A 20,174-nucleotide genomic window follows, 5' to 3' on the forward strand; every position below is an offset into this window, starting at 1 on the left:
TAAATAAAAGGCTAACACTAACTAAATAACTAAGAAGTGGTTACTATAAGACAATATATGTAGCAAGTCTTTAGAATATATTATCATTGTCTTTATTCATGTATCTATTTACGTTTTTATTTAGGTTATTTTTAATGTAAAAGAAATTTACTTAAAATAAATGTTTTTTAATTGTATCACTTGTTCTTAATTTTGTTTATTATATATATATATGATATATATACTATAATAGTTTTAATTGTACTGCTTTTTATGTATAATTTAAATTTTATTTCATGTATATTTTAATGTTATAGTGTTAAAAATGTCATCAGCCTATTTTATACCTAAAGTGATATGTGCAGCTTATTTATTAAATTCTGTAAAAAGAGTTTGAAAGTTCTGAGTATAGAATCAATAAGTGTCTCATTATTAGACTGAGGTGACAGTGGAAAAGTCAGTCATCTGTTGTATTTATCATTGTGTTAACAAGTATTAGGCTATATAAAGTAAGAGCCATGCCTCATATTGCAAAATGAATACCTTGAATTCCCCAGAAAAACTCTGGATATATAAGGAAATTATAAAAAAAATAGTGTCATAATAATAAAATAATATGGCATGCAGTATAGGACAGACAGATTTGTCTCAATCTTAGTTCCAATCTAAAGAGATTATTATTTCATGGTCTTCAAAAACATACAGAGGAGCCCATCTAAAGCAATTTGGCAAAACCGAGTGACAAATCTGAGTCTGTGGCATGTATTATAAACTTTGTATGGCGTATAGAACAGAAAATGTTGGTGATCACACCAACCTGTTATCAAATGTTTTCCTATCATCACTGCAAAAATAGATCTCATCACATTCACAGAAACACACTGCCATGTTTTCAACAATCAATGTTAATTAGGTCTAAGGCTCATGCCTTCCTTCTTCGCCAAGTTCATTAAAAGAGCTACATTGTTTGGCTGAACTCCAAATAGCATTTTGATCCGTCACATTGTGTCAGTCCTGGCAACACATTAATACAATCTAATCTGATGTGTGACATGAGCTGTGCAAGTTGTTGGTGTATGACTTGGACTCGTCCCCTCCTGCCCTCATCTTTTTCAATCTATCGTCTATTTTTCACCTTCAAGTTGGTCCTGAGCAAATTGTAATTTTTATATTTTCCTGCCCTTGGCCCTCAGAATCTGTTGACATGCAGCACATTCAGCATCACGCTTATCAGGAGGATGAGCAGCACCTTGCATGTTAGCCTCTGCCATCAGTTCAGGTATGAATGTGTGTGTGAATGGGTGATTTGTGAAAACAAAACATGCAAGAATTGAATCCCCCTTGCAATACCATGGAAATAGTGCCACTTGGCCAGGCATGCCAAACACCTAAATAAGCACTTCAATATTCAATGGAAAACACAGTGCTTTCAAGCCGGAAAGCGGATTTCACTTTGCGGCGAAAACAAAATAATTTCATCCAGGAAACGCTCGGGAGCGTTTTAATCCAAACCACAATCTTTTTCCTAAACTTAACTTGTCATTGTAGTGCCTAAACGTAACTGTCATCGCCGTATGACGCTCACTTTTTCTGGATAAACTCCACTACACGGCCCCTGAAAGGACCGTCATCTGGTGGTGCCTGCAGCCGGCTCACAGCTCTGTAGCGGCTAAATACAACCAGCAACTGCCGCTCGGATGTTATCGTTCTATCACACTATAGACTGTTCACGTTACAGCGCTTTACTTAGTTTAAAATCCTTCTATTTTAGGTATATAATATATGGTATATTGGTGAAGTAGCATTGGTCACATTGAGGAAGGAGGGGATACATTTTGTCAATAAAAATAATTCAGCAGAGGCAGGGATATGTAGACTAGAAAGGTGGAAATGTACTACAGTCAGTATTAGATCAGTTTTTTATTTTTTTATTTTTTTATTTTGTATGTCTGTCTTTATTTTTTTGTATTTAATTAAGTAACTATGTTGTCTCTCACGTTTCATGCCTTGTCTTGGCCAGGTCCTCGTTGCAAATGAGAATATGTTCTCAATCTGCTTACCTGGTTAAATAAAGGTTAAATAAAATAAATACATAGGTAGTTACTGTAAGTCATGCTGCAGTTTGTTACTAACCACGCTAGTCATGTCCCTCCATCCCACACAGCTCTCCCCCAGTCAACACATACACACAGGACGATTAAATATAATCCATCTTTTTTACTCTCTTTCAGTATTTACACATGGTCATTTTACAGCAATATTACTTTAGATTGGCATTCTAACCATCTTTTTGCCTATCAAAAATATACAAAAATAAAATTGCATTTGTTTCTTCCTATATCACAACTGTCATCAGTCCATTTCTTTTCCCGCTTGTTAGGAAGAGGTATGTGATTTCCTGTTCCGCTTCGCTCGACGTATGGCCGGAAATCGGATGAACTCAAAGTGTTTGCTTTGGTCCGTGTTGGGGAAGGGAGGCGGGCCTGTGTGTAGCCTCTTGATGAAATGGACCTCCCTCTGGTTCTCCCTCGTCCTGGAGGCTTTGATGGGCCTCCCTTTCCTGGTAAAAGCCACATACCAGCCCTCATACTTGGCATTCTGGAAGGCAGTGTAATTGTTCTCCAGTACGATCTCTGTAAAGATACAATCCCTGCTCCGGCCATTGGGCTGCGTGAGAAGACAGAAAAGGTTTTTCATGTTAAAACTGGGCAAACAGACTGCATGACACACAGATAGAAGCATGCGTTCTCATTCATTCATACACAGAAAACTGCTAAATCAAACAGCTAAGTCATATGATCTCAAATAAGCTAATTGACTGGTTTTCTTTTTTTTTATCAAAGCCTTCCTCAAGTGATACTATCGAACTTTAGAAATAGGATATAACACATTATTTCTGTTACTAATGACAACTTGAAGTTGTAAGCAATAAAACGCACCTTTGCTCAGTTCAGTACACTTTTACTACAGTTTTACTTGGTCTGGTATGACCAGTAGCTTATGTTAGCAAACTTCAGATAGACATTGCAGTGTTATGGTTCCTTTCGGTCATTTTTTTAAAGGTTTAAACAGTAATGTCTGGATTTTTTTATTGCAGCACAAAGTATAAAACATGTCTGTTTCTTGAATTAACTTCTGTTTAAGGAATAGTTTGACATTTTGGGAAATACATGTATGCTTATTCCCTTTAATGCCGAGCGTCGATAACACTATCATTTTTGTCCAGTGTCCATTAAATAGGAAGTGAAAGCTAGCTGTCTGTTAGCTTAGTTAACTTTTATCCAAAGCAGTTTACAATAAATGCATTCAACCATTTCGAAAGGGCTACAGCCCAAAAAAATGCAAGAATCATGCAACTTCAGCAAATATGGTAAACTGCTTCTAGTGCTGCATTTAGAAACATTTGTTTAACAGAAATAGTCTGGCTTATAATTTTCCTGTAAAACCACAATGTGTGTGTTTTTTTTACAAATTCAACTATGTGGTATATTCTTTTGTTACATTTGAACAGAGCCAGGCTAGCTGTTTTCCCTCCATTTCTACTCTTTATGATAAGCTAAGCTAATCAGCTGCTAGTGGTAGCTTGATATTTAGCGTAGGCCACACACATGAGGGTTAGGGTTGGGTACCGAAACCCGGTTCCACTATGGAACCGGTTCCTACGCAACTGGTAGGAATCGGACCGGATTAGAATGCACATGTTGGTTCCTCATTTCGGTTCCACTTAATGCGTCGACCGAAATATTTTCCCTCTGTCGCTCCAAAACGGACGTAAAAATATCACACTTTCTCTGTAGTCTACCATTAGCTAGCTACCGTAAATGTTAATATATTGTTAAATTTAAATAATTTTCAATAATAATAATAATAAAAAACATTAAAAAAACTCTATAAAAGAGCCTTTATTTGATGTCATTTTTCAGTTTTTCAAGAATCGGTTTAGGAATCAAAATCATTTTAAAAGTACCGGTTCGGTATCGGAATCGTAAAAATCCCAACGATACCCAACCCTAATGAGGGTGGTATCGTTCTTCTCACTTAACTCTTGGAAAGAATGCAAATAAGCCCAAAAATAAAAAATAAAAAAGTCCATTTCTTTCTGCAATGGAACTATGAATCCAAAGGCAACTAACATATCACGGAGACGTAAAATGATATTGCAGGCTCACTTCTCTGTGCTGTAGTTGTTTCTGGAATGCATGTGATTGACAAACCTGAATCTAAATAAAAAATAACTAACAGACAGACTGTGACAACTACACATTTTAGTAGTTTGAAGTTTTGAACTGGCATCAGTGCAAAAAAAAATGAAGTAATTTCATCTTGACTCATGTACTGTCTCTCAGGTTTACAAGAGTCGAGAAATGTTTGCCAGTGAGTCTTTCGCTGAGTGTTTCTTTACAGCAGGCACTGTTTCTACACCTCTGAACCATGATGAGAAATATTATGAGTTGTCGTGTCAGCCAGATATGTGAATCCATCTTTTTCCATTTCCACGAAGGAAGTGGAGAGTTGACTTATGACCAAACACACAGGCAGTGCATGATGGGAGGGTACTTTCCCCTCATGGCTGTCAGCCATGGACTGAGCGACTATGATTAAGTCCTCTGAGGATTCCTTTTTTTTTTTCCAGCACATCATGTCCTGGGGTGACTGACAAGTTATGAGACTTCAATGACAATGGATTGAAGCTTTAGTGCAGGAGTGTGTGTTTTAGTAGATGTGAGATCTGATAAGGTGAGGCCTGCAGGCACAGGTTGTAAACCCTCAGAAGAAGACAAAGCTCATATATGGATTTAGATTTTCTTCCACGAATGTTTAATTTCTGCATGTCATTTTCCAGTGACGTGTTGACTGGGGAACTTTTTGTTCACTCACAGAGCTGATATGATTATAAACACCTACCTTATCTGTTAAATTAACTCTGATTGGTTGGGACTGAAAGAACTGAAGTATTGATTTTTACAACCTCAAGAGTACATTGTATCTATATGTTTGGCAAAGAGTGCAAATTGTATATTTATGCTAGCTTGTGAAATAAAAGTTTGCCATAATATGCAAAGATTATTTGATGCAATCCCTGCTTGCAACTATAATATTTGGCTGCTTAAAGAGTAACTACCTTTTTTTCAACCTGAACCCTATTTTCCTATGTTTTTGTGTCTAAGGGACTGATGAGAACAACAATCTTTGAAACTGGTCCAGTATTAAGTAAGATCGCTGCAGTCGGCAGCGACGAAACAAGCTACAATGTAAGTTAATAGAGCAATTGTCCAGCTTATATTTACCTTGTGTGTGACAACATTATGGAAAGGATTTCTAACGAGGTCGACGTTTCTGTTAAAGAGTAAGATCCTTTTTTTTAAACATAAAAACATCCGCAAAATTGTGTTCGCTAAATCCACCAGACTCCATGTAAATAAACAATAATTTTCAAAGTCGACAGAAACTAAAAAAAAAACATGAAAAGCCTTTTTGGGTCGTCTTTCCACTTTTCCAACCATCACAACTCTAGTTTTGGTTGAAATAAACACATAGTTTACAGATTTACATGTGAAAATATGTTGGCTCTATACACGCTAAAAGTATTGCTTTTTTAAATGGAGTCTGGTGGATTTAGTGCTAGCGACTTCAGAGCTGTTTCCGGTAAACAGAAAGGTCTCAAAGAGGTTTGGAGGGATTCTTTCCATAATGTTGTCAGACACGTAGAATATTAATCTGAGCCTGTCAGTGACAAAACGAGCACTTTTGTGAAGGTAAATACAAGCTGCACAATTGCCCTATTAACTTACATCGTAGCTTGTTTCGCCATGATCTCACTTAATACTGGACCAATGTCAAAGATTGTTGTTACCATATGTCACTTAGACACAAAAACACAGGAAAATAGTCTCAGGTTGAAAAAATGGTAGTTACCCTTTAATAGTGCCACACTATAAATTCAATAAGCTTTTTTGTCACAGCACTGAAATAAAACTTTTCCGTACTAACTTAAATCAATATAAGGTTTCAAATTCTGCAGCCACTAGTCGCCTCCATTTCAAACAAATGCAATCCAGAAATGTATATTGTACCTTTCCAACAAGTTTCCCCTTCCGGTTCATGCAGAGGTAGCGTCCACTTTCCGCACCTCTAATTCTCACTCGACTGCCAAAGGTATCTGTCTCGACAAAAAGACGAGCTGCAAGAAAAAGAGAGGAGAAAGTCAAGGAGCTGAAGGGGGGGAAAAATGTGAATATTAACAAGACAAAACATAGTCACACCACCAACCACAGACTAATATTTTTCTCCTAATCTAAAATGTGTTATTGTATTTTCAAGAGTTCCATGTAACATACCATACAAAACATATTCAGCCAAACATGCAGTTCCCTTGATGAATAGCTAATATTATTTAGACTAGACTCCAATCTTTTTCCATTGACATTGATTCTCAAATATGAAGAACAATAAACACCATTTAAGGTATGCTATTTGTTCATTAAAGCTTATGGTCTGCATTCCATATGACTCTTAACTTAACTTAAACTCAGAACTCAATACATTTTTCACATGTGGCCCTAATCCTCTTCCGTAGTTACCTGTTACTTTAAGAATTAGCTTTTTTTTTTTTTCTTTTTTTTTTTTTTATATTTTGAATGTGATTTTTTATTTAGTGAAATCAATCATTAGTGAAGTGATATCTCTGATGAGCTGAAACTACAGACTGACAGTATAAACCGTTGAGTCAATAAGAGCCTTGAGAGACACCCACTGGCCCAGGTGAGCTTCCTTAAATTACACCTCTAACAAATGATAAAACAAATGTTATCACTGAACATTAAAGAGCTGTACTGGAAGCAGAATATACAGTCTCAATTTAATTTGTCCTGCAGTCAATTATGGCCATTGGGCATTACGACCGCCTTGTGTATTGGGGCTATGGAGACAAAGGACTTGTCTTAATCAGCCACTTATTCGCCAGACGATGGCTTCATGGATACAGCAGGGAGGCTGAATTAACATATAAGCCTGAAAACACCTCACAGAGGGAGGGACAAGCAGGCCCGGAAGAGAAACTGCTGGTTTGCCCGAGGACATCAGTCCCCAGCAGTCCCCAAATACACTATTGGATCGAAGAATTTCACTCAGTTCCTCTGAAGAATCTCTGAACATATTTTTGCCATCCATAGCAGGCCCTCTCGTTTACCTAGTATTTGTGCAAAAAAACACAAATCATATATAGCCAAACAGGTTTCCCTGCAGATTTTACATGCTGGCAGTTTGACACTAAATTATTGTGAGCTTTGTCATATTAGGGTGCTGACTGGCCAATACTCACTTTTAAAGAAATAATGTAAATATCAGTCCAAACCAGCCCCAGTTTGTACCTCTACAACTTTTTTTGTTTGATATGGTTTTGTGCAATTGTGCATTTGGGCATTGTGCAATACATACGTTATTGACCACAGCATGGTTTAATGGGCCATGTGCAATCTGAGGTAGAATTAAGTGCAATATGAGGGGAAGGATGTGCTATGGGTTTTCTTTCTCTTTCTTCTGTGAGTGTGGGGGAAGGTGGGGGGGGGGTCTTGTGTGAGGTTTATCGGATGTTTATTAAAGCATTTCCATGAGATAATGCATACTTATGTTTTATGCATGTGTACTCTATGTTTATTGTGTGTTTATTTGCAATGCGTCGCCATTTTTTGTTCTCTCGACAGCCCAAGACGAATTTGTCCTATAGAAGACAATAAAGGCTCATCTTATTTTAGGCTACAGACAAGCCACAGAGCTAAGCACTTGATTTTCTGATAAATGATAACCCCCCCCCCATGATCTTTGAAAAACTCAATGACATTAAACAACACTTACCGTTCTGAAGACATTTCCAGAATACTCTTCTAACTCTCAGGCTTAAAAAATATTACGCTCGTATGATAAAAAGATTTCTAACCTGCTTCACAAGTTGTGACTGGAGTTCCAAATTATATATAGGCCTATATAATTATATATCACCTTGCTACCTTGTACGATTGAACTGAAATTGAAAATGTACAATGTGTCATTTATATTGGTAAGCTACATGTTGATGTTACTTGTCAGTATTTTATATTTTCATGAATAAAACTAATAAGTGCAGTTTTTGGATCGTGTTGTGCAAAAAGAGCGAGGACATGTCACCTCCAGCTACCTGGGTTAATACAGCAACGTGAGAAACAGGTTAAAAATATTTATCGTGTAATTCTTTTATCCAGAAGGTCGACTTGAATGCAACTGGTCTGCACTCTATGTATTATTGTGTAATTCTAATTGTGTATTCTCATTATGTATTGTGTTCTTAGTTTTGGCACTTTGTGGCTTATGTCTGTTAAAAGCGCTTTAGAAATAAATTGTATTTACCAGCGGTGGAAGAAGTATTCAGATCCTTTACTTAAGTAAAAGTACTAATACCACATTGTGAAAATACTCTGTTACAAGTAAAAGTCCTGCATTGAAAATATTACTTAAGTAAAAGTATGTAAGCATCGGCAGAACAATTTACTTAAAGTATTAAAAGTAAAAGTACTCAATGCAACAACAAAACAAATCCTCACATTTTAGAAACTGGAAACGATCCTAATCATTTCAGATGGACTTTTAGGCCTGTATATTGTTGGCTAGTTTCATTTATGGTAAAACATCATATTTTATAAACGTGTTATGTGTTTTGTGTGCAAAAACCCTAATTTGTAAAGTGTTTAACTAAATCTGTCAGATGAATGTAGTGGAGTAAAGAGTACAACATTTCTCTCTGAAATGTAGCGGAGTAGAAGTAGAAAGTGACATGAAAAGAAAAGACTAAAGTACAAGTACCTCAACATTTGGACTTAAAGTACAGTACTTGAGTAGATGTAATTAGTGACATTCCACCACTGTTACTTCCTTAATTAAAAGAGTTTTTGAGGATTCTGGGAATAGGCAACCTGTTTTTAAACAACCCCCCTGGGTTTTTTCAAAGATCAATAAAGATATTTATTTCTCAGAAAGTATGATGCTTAGTTCTGTGACTGCAGTTTGATGGTAATGCATGAGAGACACAATCTGGGGCTAAACCTGAATTTTATATTTTGTTTGCTTATAGGTAGGTCTATAGGCTAAAGCAGGGGTCTTCAACGTCTTTTAAGCCAGGGACCCCTAAGATGAAAGCGAGACAGAATAGGGAAGGCATATATTGTATACAATTGAGTTGCATATTAAACTGGGCAGAATGGATGAAAATAAATGGATATTATTTATGCATCATGTTTTAATGTTAAACATCCATCTGGCAGGCACTGTGACCCCTTAAGCTTAACTGTATGGCTACCATAGTTACCTATAGTAAGCCTATCTTCAATGTGTAAATCTTAGTTTTTTTCTTCACAAATAGGCCAATTGATCTTTGCAATTCAAATTTTGCATTCATATTATTAATGTATATATTAATAATAATTAACATATTAATTAATTAATATATATATATATATATATATGAAAGAATATTTATATATATAAAAGAATATATATATACATTTTTTTTTTACATAATTTGGTGGACCCTTGCACTAACTCTGAGGAGCCTCTAGGGGTCCCGGGCCCCCTGTTGAATATCTCTGGACTAAAGGATGCAAGTGTGAAAACCTGCAGTGGTGAATTAAGGAAACCCCTCCCTGGATGTACAACTCCATAGAAGAAAAGAAAAAAATACATAGCCAAATGTGCTACAAGGTTAACAGCAGGTCCGGGGTCAGCACTTACCGTACATATTTCCATCCTCAGCTGTGGCGGTGACCCTTTTGCCTTGAATCTGGACGTGTTTCCCGCTGGTACGGCTGTAGAGCTGATATACCCTGACCTGTCTGCGGCTGAGCTGGTCCGTCACTGCGCCCTGCGTCCTCACATACTGGTTAAAATTAGGAGACGGGTGATTCTCCCCCTTTTTTATGCAAAAGGGAAAAATGAAATACATAATTTTTTTTCTTTCTAATCTGGGAATTTTTGGCTAAAGACAAACCGAATTCCCCCCCCCCCCCTAAAACTACTGGACAGAAGTTATAGGCTATCCGTTATATTCATATTCAAATGCGATATTTAAAAAGGAGTTATTGCAACTTTTCCCTACTTCATCAACCATTTCTCATATTGAACAGTTCACAACGTCGACCAAGTTTTTAGTGCGCTTACCTGAGCATGGCACCACAGCACGAAAAAATGAAATGATCTGCAGAAGTAAGGATAAATGAAGAGTTGTTATTATAAAAGAAGTCATTATGTGGCAATCAAACAAGTCTACAGCCCTTACAGTCTTCTTACATGTAAACGCAGCGCTGGTTTATTCCATACATTCTCCTTTTTATTTCATCCGATAAAGAAACGGATTCTTGAGGCACATTAATCCCAGGAGGATGCGGCATATAAATCCAACCGAGCTCCCACAGTGTTGCATATATGCACTCCTGACCTGTCCATCCACAGCAACAAGTCTCTGATAGAAAAAAAACCCACCTCGGAGTTATTTCACCTCACATTTATCAAAAACCTGATCCAGCTGACTGAGTGCTGAAGAGCTCTTCAAAAGATCCGCGCAACGCACCGACAGCAGATACATCCATTATAACGAGCGCGTTAGATTTTTGAATGACATCACTGGGGTAAATGTGAGAGGGATCCTCGGCTCGCTGCAGCTCTGCCCGGGTTAATTCCAGGTTTTGAAAAGCCCTCTGTCTCACCGGGGTCAGGCTGCTCACTGGTTAAATGTTGAAAGGCAAAGGCCCTCCCTGAAATCTTTCTATTGTGGGTGGGCACAGCAACAGGACCCCTAATGATGATTTAATAGGGAGACGCAGATGTGAAGGGGAGAAAAAAAAATCTCAATACATAGGGCTATTTTAAGATTAGCAAAAGGAAAAGAAAAAAATTGAACTCCACATCCAAAGTTAAACTACAAAAAGAAAACAAAACTGCAACTTTGAGAGTTTTAGCTCAAATTGCATTGAAGACTACCCCTCTGTCTGTCTTTAATGTAGACCATTACTGTAGCATTGTATTTAAAAGTGAGTAGCCTAATGACACCTTATGGGTGTGCCAATTACGTGTTAAAGAGACTATTGCCCCACCCCCCCCCCCACCACGCATACCCTTTTATCTTATGTCAACTGGTCACACTTCTAGCTCATGTAAAAGGAGGCCGAAACAAATCATGCAGACAAAAGGTCTGTTTCATCTTTACATAATATGCAATCAACATCCCGAGACGAGCAGGATACTGTCTTTCCTCTTCCTTTCAAAAAAAATTACAATAATTTACAGAGAAGAGAAGAGAAGAGAAGAGAAGAGAAGAGAAGAGAAGAGTAGAGAAGAGTAGAGAAGAGAAGAGAAGAGTAGAGAAGAGTAGAGAAGAGAAGAGAAGAGAAGAGTAGAGAAGAGAAGAGAAGAGAAGAGAAGAGTAGAGAAGAGAAGAGTAGAGAAGAGTAGAGAAGAGAAGAGAAGAGAAGAGAAGAGTAGAGAAGAGTAGAGAAGAGAAGAGTAGAGAAGAGAAGAGAAGAGTAGAGAAGAGAAGAGAAGAGTAGAGAAGAGTAGAGAAGAGAAGAGAAGAGAAGAGTAGAGAAGAGAAGAGAAGAGAAGAGAGGTCCCTTTATTGGAGCATTTTCAGAGAACCATCACAATCACAAACATTTAAAAACAAGTAAGAATTAAAATTAAAAAAAAACAAAAACAACAAAAACCTATCAAACAAATAAAAATGTGTTTTCTTAATCAAAAATGATCCACCAAGAAGAGATGAGAGAAGAAGAAAAAGGAAGAGAAGACCAGCAAAAAGAAGAGGGAAGAGGAGAGAAAGGAAGTAAAGAGAAGAGAAGAGAAGAGAAGAGAAATAGATATTATTACACTTTGGTAGCTGCTGAGTCCAGATGAGGCAGAGTTTGTGAACAACAGTGTAACCTGAAGCTTCAAGTGCCTTCACATCTTACCCTTCTCACGTTCTCTTGACCCCACCACCACCATCCTCCCTGTCTACGGCAATAAAGTGGTCCAATGGAGCAGTTAGGCATTTCTGACATGTTGATCTGCTCTCGACTGGCTGACACGAGCCAGCAGCAACCGAGTCAACTTGTTGATGTCACTTCTTTTCTTACTGTAGGACACTGTCAGCCCATCATCAACCAGTTCTCCTCTTTTACAGTACTGAGAGAGCCAGGTCATGTTTTACTGCAACATGGTCCAGCAAGTGTGTGTGTTCGTGTTTTTATTTGCGTGAGAGTGCATATACTGTAGCGGGCCCGCAATAGCCGCATGTCACTATATGATGCCGCGGTGACAGGCTTCCCATTATCTGGAAAACCTACAGTATTTGCTGTCCAAAGAAAATATGACGAGCATGACCATATCTGATTCATTGTAATCTGCCTGTACAGTTAAAGATAATTTGACACTTTGCAACAGTTCATTTAATGACTTAATGAGTCTTTATGTTAATATCAATAATAATACAAACTGAAAACAGAAATATACCCATTGTAGGAGCCACATATTGTATGTTGTTTATGGTCTCATTTATATTATTTATTGATTATTATTTTGTGCACTTGTATTGTAGGTGGTGGGCGTTTTCATCGCGGTTTGAGCGGAAGTGATAACATATTTGTTTGCTTCACCTGTTCACCTGGTTTTTTGGGCTTTGACAGAGAGGGGGTGAGACTGGGAGTGAACACTTTCTGTTGACTGCCGCACTAACGCACTTATTTCGACGTAATCCTCATGTTAAAGGTGTGCATTAATGTATATCATACTACAGTAGGTTGCGACTTCAGAACACCACAGGGCTTTTGGACAGCATGTCTTAGCAGGAAAAGCACAGGTGTAGTTAATAACATTAATGAAGAAATTAAGTGTCCCAGTTAGCCATTACGGTGAACCAGGATGCGCAATAGGCTCCTGGAACACGGCCATCTAGTGTAGTCAGTCTTCCATGCCATGCTTTTGTAGCTAATAAGCAGTGATTTGACGTCTTGTTAGCATGGTGACAACATTCTAAAAGCATTAAGCTGGATTTAGAGCCAATACAAGGGGTTAAAAGGGAGTCCATCCATATGTCCCTACGGCCTAGGTTTTGATTCATAGTTGAGCGTTGGATTTCAGCCTTTGATCACCTCTGCAATGCTAGATACATGTGTTGTATATGATCGTGCTTTATATTCCCCACAGTAACTGTGCCTAGCGACAGTGAGCTTTACACACAGATTTATAGAACTGGACTTAAGTAAGTAACTTATTTTGTTGCTGTGTCTCGTTGGTAGCTGAGACTACCACTGGTAGCCTACTTTGCCAGGTGTTTAAAAGTCTGCTGCCAGATTTTCTTATTGCGATAGCTTCGCAACCGTGCAAGATGCAGTCAAACAAACTTTAGAGGAGTGTAGTTGAGATCAGAATGAAGGCCCAGTTTGGAAATGGGTGTGTTCCCAGCAACGGCGCTGGAAGTAGGAGGTTGGATGTTTTGATGGGGGTTCTGGCCCGATTTGGGCCAGATGTTTGTGATTGAAAAAGAGAAGACTACTGAGAGTCTTTCTTTAACTTCTTTAATGTTGTCTTTCCTCTCAACAAATTTAACCAACATAGGAAACATGTAGGGGAAAACACGAGCAGCCAATTACAGTTCTTTCAGTCCCCACATGGTACAGTATATCCGTCGATGCCGTAGCCCGACATGTAGTTACATTTTTGAGGAGGCACTCATCAGCTACACAGTAATCCAGCTTTGCTTTTAACATTTGTATAGTACTCCAACTCCACTATGACATGTACACGATCTGATATGTATATTATGATAGATTTTACCTAACTGACTGATGAAGCTTCTGACGTTAGCTGATGTACATGTTTTATGTTTAGCAGAGAGAATTTGATGGCTGGCATTGCTTCTAACTAAAATAAAACCCATAGTTTTCTGAAGAGATGGCTTAATGTCACATTCTGCTAAATGTTGAAACATAGACATCTTAGATTACCTCTTCAGCCTGCTGTCGCAGGAGCGAACAAGGATCTTTTTTTTTTTTATCTGAGGGTAGGGTTGGCTGTGGGTGAAGAGTACTTTTGCAGCAGAGGCTGTCATCGCTGGAATTCACAGATCTCTGGCTGTGCTGTCAGCAAGATGTTTAGGTAATGGGATATCGAAAGAAGAAAAAGAGGCGATAAGGCCTCAAGAAATGCTGCTTCTCTAACTCTCCTACTGCCAATTTCAAGCACATGAATATATACTATGATCAAACATCTATTTATAAGTTAGGGTACAAAGGGTACTGTTTCTTTACTATGAGTAAAACAAACCATGCATGTGAATATTTTCCTACAGCCCCTCTATTGTTTTGCATCCATCCTTCCATCCATTTCCAATGCTTCTCCATAGTGACAGCATGCTTAGCAAGGTTGCCTAGATGTCCTACAGCTCCTCCTGGGGGATCCCAAGAAGTTACCAAGTCAAATGAGACATGTAATCCCTCCAAAATGTTCTGAGTCTTCCCCAGGGTTCCTTCAAGTTGGATGTGCCTGAAATATCCCCACATCAAGGCGTTCAGGGAGCATCCTGATCAGATGCTTCCTCAATGCCAGATTGAAGATAGCTACTGTCAGCCGCTTGTATCCATGATTGTGATGTCAGGGATGTCATTTGTACTACCCACATATCATGAGCATAGATCCAGCAACTGTGTCTCCTAGACATTCTAAATATTGTATAAAATTATTTTCCCAATTACAATTACATTCTGATAAATCAAATCTCTGCCTCAGTGGCGTAAGGTAGTTACGACAGGCCCCACTGCACGCTAGTTACTAATTATGAAACAGGAACACACACACACACACACACACACACACACACACACACACACACACACACACACACACACACACACACACACACACACACACACACACACACACACACAAATAAGTTGTTTGGCTTGCAGATGTGCTCAGTCAATCTTGACAGAGTTTGTGCTTAAACTAGCTACCGTGCCATTTCGCATCGTCGTGCTACATGATCAAATAAGACAAGATTATGGTTTCACGATGTGTCTCAAATCACTGCAGACATTTTCTGTAGGCTATTAAACCAGACTGTGATCTTTCCCTAACCTTAACCAAATATTGACAGTGCCTAAAAACATAACCATAAAACAGTTTATCAATGCTGTAGTCACTACGCGTGGATATTGGAATGCAAGATTGAATATTTTGGTGGATAACAATTGAACATTTGTCCCTGTCACAAACATTTCTTTATTATGTTGATAAAACATATTCCACTTAGTAATATGTTTACTTCAAAATGTAGTTGCTGTTTCAGATTAGTTGTATATAAACTTCATTTCTAGGGGACAGAATTGGATCCATTGGTAAATCGGGGGGTTTACCTTCAGGCTCTTGCCGTTACAACTTGAACACAAGAAACATCAGAATCGACCAGGCTGTCAATTGCTGTGAATATTGTTTAGAGAGAGCTCACACTTGAACCAAAACAAACATGATTTTTGTTTGTGCACTCACAAAGCATATGGATATAGAAATGGGACATGACTTGAGGCTGAATGTCTCCTAGAAAGCTCAGGGCACGACACAGTCTCACACACTTCAGTTTTCAAGTGACACGGAGAGCTGAGCTGCCATGCAACCTGAGCTTATTTCTATCTCTCTGTGGCAAAACCTGGCTAATGACAGAAATGCAGACTCCAGCCATCGCAGAACATGTGAAGTTTTTTATCCATGCTAGCGACATGGCCCTAGGGACGGCAATGCCTGTCTGTCTGTTGCTCAGTCCACTATTTGTCGGACATTCAATGGTTTATGACAAACTGACTGCAAGACAAATGACAGCCACAGTTATACTGTGTTAAGTGCTAATGAGCAAAAATTTGCATGGACGCTTAACTAAGATGGTAAACCTGCTAAACTTGCAGCATGTTAGCAGTGCCATTGTGAGCATGTTAGCATGCTGATGTTTGCATTTAGCTCAAGCAATGTTGTGCCAGTATAGCCTCAGACACGCTAGCATGGCTGTAGACTTGTACCGTATAAACAGTAATGGACGTAAATACATCATTGCACTTGTGTTTAATCTGTTGCAGATGTTGTATAATAAGATTTTGGCAAAGGCAAGAACAGATTGACAAGCAGGTGAAGCAGGACACTGTTGTTTGTCTATGAGACATACACATACATATACATTTGTGGTAATTTGATTAATTGCAAACTACAGCTGACTTTTGCCCCAGGGCCCCCTGGTGGGTTAACCCAGCTTTTTAAATTCATCACTTTAAAGTCAGTTTTGTGAATTTATGTTCATTTGAAAGATGTGGTGTGAGACAAATACACCTAACGTTTCCTTAAGTCATTTCCTGGTTTACAATTACTATACATAGTAAAATGTATATGCCGATACGCAATTTACTTTTCTTCATATTGGTGATCATATTGGGAATGGAAACAAACAGTACAGTATAGTATTTTCAAACTGATGATCACAATAAGTCTGTTTATGAAATTAAATGATATGAGAGATACAAATGCATTTTGTAGTCTTGTTACTAATACAGGGTGGAAAAAACTGCTTTGAGCAGTTGCCAAATTTCCCAAGACTTCAAAACAGTGAAACACATTTCCCATACAGCTCGGACCTTTCCTCGGGGCTACTGTAGCTCCAGTGACAAGTGAAAGGAGAACTGGTGGTCTCCAAACAGCTCTGACCACATCGTAAAAATCTCCACCATAAAGAGCAACTGGCCACTCTTTCTGACCCTGCAAAAATAGAGACAAGGGTTCAGAAAGTGGGTGGTCCCCTTTATGAATGATCAAAAGAAGAGAAAAGAAAAAAAAAAAACAGACTGGAGGATTCACTTGGACGAGCAAGCCTGCTCTTCATCAGCAGCAGCGGGGCTCTTCTTGTCCTTCACACCACCCGAACCCAAAATCATGTCAGTCTTCACTGCTCTCAGTTGACTGATTAAGCAGCCTGGGAATGTTATGCTCAAAAAGTGAACATTAGTCATCTGTGAAAATACTTGGGCACTTTTTTTTTTATGTAGATGAACATCTAACTTATACACTGAGAGGGGAAAATGTACAACTCTGTGCTTATTACAAAGGCTGCTGACCCTTAGGTATTGCCCTGCCATTTGCAAGCTGACCATTTGAGCTTGCCAAATTTGACACAGCTGACGCAGGCAATAAATTTGAACTAGTTTCCCCACCCCCTTTATCCATAATGAGTGCTGCCCTGTAAAGCGTTTCAACAGACACACAAACACACTCATGCACACATTCCAGGAATCCTAATGTGATAATCATGGGATAACATTTTATTATATGATGAAAGGCACAAGCAATCCACAAAATTGTAAATCTGCAGATGTGTGAAAATGTGTAATGATGTCTAAAAATGTAACATCGCAAGTCAGACTGATGAGTGTGAATAACTAAAGAGGATATGTAGGAGCTTATGGGTGACAGACAACATTGTCAGAGTGACCAGACTGTGCAAATCCCCGAGTCCCTGAGCTCTGGGATGTCCGACACGTGAAACCCAAGTTGCTGATTAACACTCTCCAGTTGCAGACAGGCTCTGACTGCTTCATCTACAGGCCAAGAAGCTGGGAACATGTCAGACTACAAAACTAATAAAGTGACTCACACAACTGCCCTTGCGCGCCGAGCCACAGACACTGAGAGAGAGGGAGGGTCGGGTATGGGAGGGTTACGAAGGGTAGTGGTAATGAAAATAGCCGGACGTCCAGCTACGCCGAGGCTACAGGGACAGGGACAGAGTCAGGCAGGGCCTAGCATCTGTGTTATTTTTAAGGAGCAAAATGTCACTGAGCAATGAACATGCTCAAGGCGCATATCTAACAGGGTTAGATGCAAGGTCACACCAAAGCCAGATCGCTTTCTGAAGACAGACGCTGTTGTAAATGGTAGTGACACACATGCTACTGCTTTGAAGTCGTAACCGAAGCTCCTGAGCAATTCATTGTTAGCTTATAATTAATTGTACTGGTATGTGCACATGTGCACTCTCTCAGTTGTTTGCAGAACACAATAAACCATTTCTATTATCATATGTATTTATGGATATACTTAACAGACATTTAAAGCCAATTAACCTTAAGTTTTTTGCTTAAACTTATCATTGTGAAGGAAATGTTGATTCCACAATGTAATGGCTATAAAATAATGACACCATCGGTGTTTAGATTGGTTTGCTATAAGCTTTCAAAAATGCAATTCTGTGTGCCGCCGGGTACATTCTCCCAGGAAAATGACGGCTTACTTTACAGCACAAAGGAAGAAAGCGCTTGAGTTGCGCTTATTCTAATGAAGATAATAAAATAATAACACGAAGGCTCCGTAGTAAGAACCTGCCTACTTAATACTCCTGGGTGTTTTACTGTGTCTTTATCATAGTACTGCGATCGGGGTTTCTAGTACAACTTGTAATTCTTACAGTAGTTTCTTGCTTTGGACAGTAGCCAGGGCGGGCAACAGCTCCAGGGAGGACCTGGAACTTCGGTTAGCCACTGTGGTGGCGCAATTCCTTCCCGATGGATCAGAAAACTTTCTGTTATTGTTGTTAGCGTCGTTAGCTCCTGGTGCTGGAGTTTGTGCTGGCTGGGATTAAGTTGCTGTAGTCACAGGCAGATGGGCCCGGGTACGCTAGCTAGCTAACTTAGAATTATGGCGCTTTTCCATTACATAGTACCTGCTCGACTCGCCTCGACTCTACTCGCCTTTTTTGGTTTTCCATTACGAAAAAAAGTACGTGGTACCTGCCAACAGGTCCTTTTTTTAGTGCCACCTCAGTCGAGGTTCCAAGCAAGCTGAGCCGATACCAAAAGGTGACGTGAAAGCGACAGAGGGGGGTGTCCTGAACAAACCCGCTATCTTTAAATAGTTTAGCCAGCTGTTTTTTTTTGCTGCCTCCAGCTTCATTTGAAACTAAATGTGTCTTCTGGCTGTGGCAACAACAACAACACACCTTCCACGTTCTGTGTGTGTGTCGCGTTAGGTCACGGCAGTTTCCTGCGGCGCCGCTTGTTTTACAGTTCTGCGGAGGCTCCAGGCAGAGCTTTCGCCATAGCCTACGTACATGTACACATGGCCGGCTCGACGCACGCACCAGCGCACAAGTATAAACATCAGGCCACTTACATAGGCTACGGCGAAAGCTCTGCGCGGAGCCATATAAGACAACCAGCCACGCTGAGGCGGTACTAAAATCTGCAATGGAAAACGGACGGACAGTGTGTCGAGTCGATTCGAGGCGAGTCGAGTCGAGGCGAGGCGAGTCGAGCAGGTACCATGTAATGGAAAAACGCCATTAGATTAGTTGATTACCCATACAGTAGTCTTGCATTGCCAGACCTTCCTCCACAGCGCTGCGAAGAGGGGTCTGGTTAGACCACACACCATTGGATGGGAGAGAAACGTGCTCTGGTTTATTAGCATTTCTTTAAACCAATCACAATCGTCATGGGCGACGCTAAGTCAGCACAAATCTGTGTTGTATGTGCGACCTGTGCGAATTCGGGACTGAAGGGAGTGGGGGACCTTTGGAACAGTGTTGCCAATTTGCTAGTCTCGCATTGTCAGACCTTCCTCCACAGCGCTGCGGAGGAGGGTCTGGCAAGTCCACCTCTGCAAAATAGCCTCGGGAAGGAACTTGTTTGTGTACGTTCAAAAGTAGCTTTAGTCGTGCAACAGAAAACTCAGATTGGACAGATAGCCTAGCTAGCTGTCTGGATTTACCCTGCAGAGATCTGGGGAGCAGTTAACCATAGTCCTCATAAATCCACCGGAGTTTAAAATGCCAACACCAAAAAAGCGGAAGGTGTGGGACATACGGCTTAAAAATAGGGACATCTGGCGGCACCTAAACAATCCTGGATGTGGAAAGTCGTCGATATAGACTACCATCTTGCTGACTTTCTTGCAAGGTTAAGGGACTACCAGACCCTCTTAACAATTTTATTTCTAAAAAGTGACTAGCAACAAATGTAGCTACTTCAGGCCATCAGGGAAGAAAGCGAGATATATTATATTGTAATTCATTCCCATGCATGCTGCTCCGACTGATCGCATTCCACGGCTCTTCTGCCAACAGCACAAGGTCTTTCTCTCCTTCTCCTCTTGCACTGTGAGAAGCA

General features: G+C 39.5%; 1 protein-coding gene across 1 annotated transcript; it reads right to left on the reverse strand.

The window, feature by feature from the left end:
- Nucleotides 1-2,355: 2,355 nt before the first annotated feature.
- fgf17 (fibroblast growth factor 17) lies at nucleotides 2,356-10,325 on the reverse strand. Its single transcript, XM_078249673.1, has 5 exons — nucleotides 10,294-10,325; nucleotides 10,165-10,201; nucleotides 9,739-9,916; nucleotides 6,054-6,160; nucleotides 2,356-2,646 (listed from the first exon to the last, which is right to left on the reverse strand). Exons 1-5 carry the CDS (start codon nucleotides 10,323-10,325, stop codon nucleotides 2,356-2,358), a joined length of 645 nt encoding a protein of 214 aa, XP_078105799.1.
- Nucleotides 10,326-20,174: the final 9,849 nt, after the last annotated feature.

The sequence above is a fragment of the Sander vitreus genome, chromosome 5 (assembly GCF_031162955.1).
Source record: "Sander vitreus isolate 19-12246 chromosome 5, sanVit1, whole genome shotgun sequence".
NCBI classification, from domain to species: Eukaryota; Metazoa; Chordata; class Actinopteri; order Perciformes; family Percidae; genus Sander; species Sander vitreus.